Below are 1,269 nucleotides of genomic sequence, written 5' to 3' on the forward strand. Positions count from 1 at the left end.
TACACTTGTCTTATGTAGGTTAACAGTTTGCACAAAACAGGTCACTGGATGATACTTACAAGAATGTTATTGGTTGATGATTATTGTAGTTCTTGACGGATTCTGCTGTTGTATTAATATAATTCCGACAGTTTAAGTAGTTAAATGAACACGTGCATTTGATTGGACATATCTGTGTTAGGAATATTAATTTTTCTGAAAAAAAAAAACATGTTTTCGAATTTAATTATATGGACAATAAAACCCTTATTTAAAAAATAGCAATACAAATGTATTAACTACGTTTGTCATTTAACTATTTTATTTTGGCTCTTGAGTAGGACTGGACGTTGTTTAAAAGATAGATGTATCTTAATTTTGGTAGATCATTCTTCAAAGGTATCATAAACTAATATCATTTTGATACACTGCTGTACATCTGTAATTTTAGATTTGTGGATTTTCCGCACACTGGATAAATATAATTCATACAAAAGAAATCTCTTATTGCTCCAAAGGTCTCTCAATTCCGTGTCAAATTTCGTCTGCCGGTGGAATTTGTATAGTCTATAACAATGCACCATCATAGCGTTGGCTCGATCCTTGTCTGCCTTCTCCGGAGTAGTGGTTATAGAGCCGGTGTTTTGGTGGAATAATGTTTTATAATGCAGGTGATTCATTATTTTCTCGTTTCTAACAATATCGGAATTTTTACCGCGATGAAGTCTTTTTGCAAAAAGAAGCTTTGTGTTATGTTTGGAAACCTCTTACCATAGCGTTTGTGAATTTCTTACAATTGATAAATTGATATTTCGACGTCAAGTTTTCTGAGATTTTAGAGTGACAAGGGAGTAATCTAAATGTTGTGGTTGAATCAAGTAAAAGAGCATAGACTAGGTTATAATTAAATATTTAATTTATGGCAGGAACATTCTAAAGTATAGACGGCGGTTCGGCTTAATTTTTAGTCGCGTGGAAGCGACTCTATAGTTCACTATGTCGGTCGGTCGGTCTGTCTGTCTGTCTGTCGGTCCGGTATCACTATGCGTTTTATCGCTTTCTGACCTTATCTTGATATCAGTTTAATCTAGCTAGGTCAATTTTTCACAGTATATTCCTTATGGCCAGGAATCAATGTGGTTACGTTTTCACGGTGCGCAATAAAAAATTACGCGGTCTACGCACGATTTAACGAAATCAAAGTTTGTAATCATAATTATCTTCACAACCATGAATCACAATTAAATAAAATTTGGTACTCATAAATTTCAGGGCATAAATCATCATATG

General features: G+C 33.8%; 1 protein-coding gene across 1 annotated transcript in view; it reads left to right on the plus strand.

Annotated features, from left to right (window-relative positions):
- Positions 1 to 554: 554 nt before the first annotated feature.
- The window catches only part of LOC140058260 (uncharacterized), a 6,266-nt gene continuing 5,551 nt past the window's right edge, over positions 555 to 1,269 (plus strand). Inside the window, exon 1 of the mRNA XM_072103824.1 lies at positions 555 to 600. Within this exon, the coding sequence (XP_071959925.1) occupies positions 555 to 600 (46 nt within the window). The remainder of the gene's footprint in view (positions 601 to 1,269) is intronic.

This window comes from Antedon mediterranea, chromosome 9, assembly GCF_964355755.1.
Source record: "Antedon mediterranea chromosome 9, ecAntMedi1.1, whole genome shotgun sequence".
In the NCBI taxonomy this organism is placed as follows: domain Eukaryota; kingdom Metazoa; phylum Echinodermata; class Crinoidea; order Comatulida; family Antedonidae; genus Antedon; species Antedon mediterranea.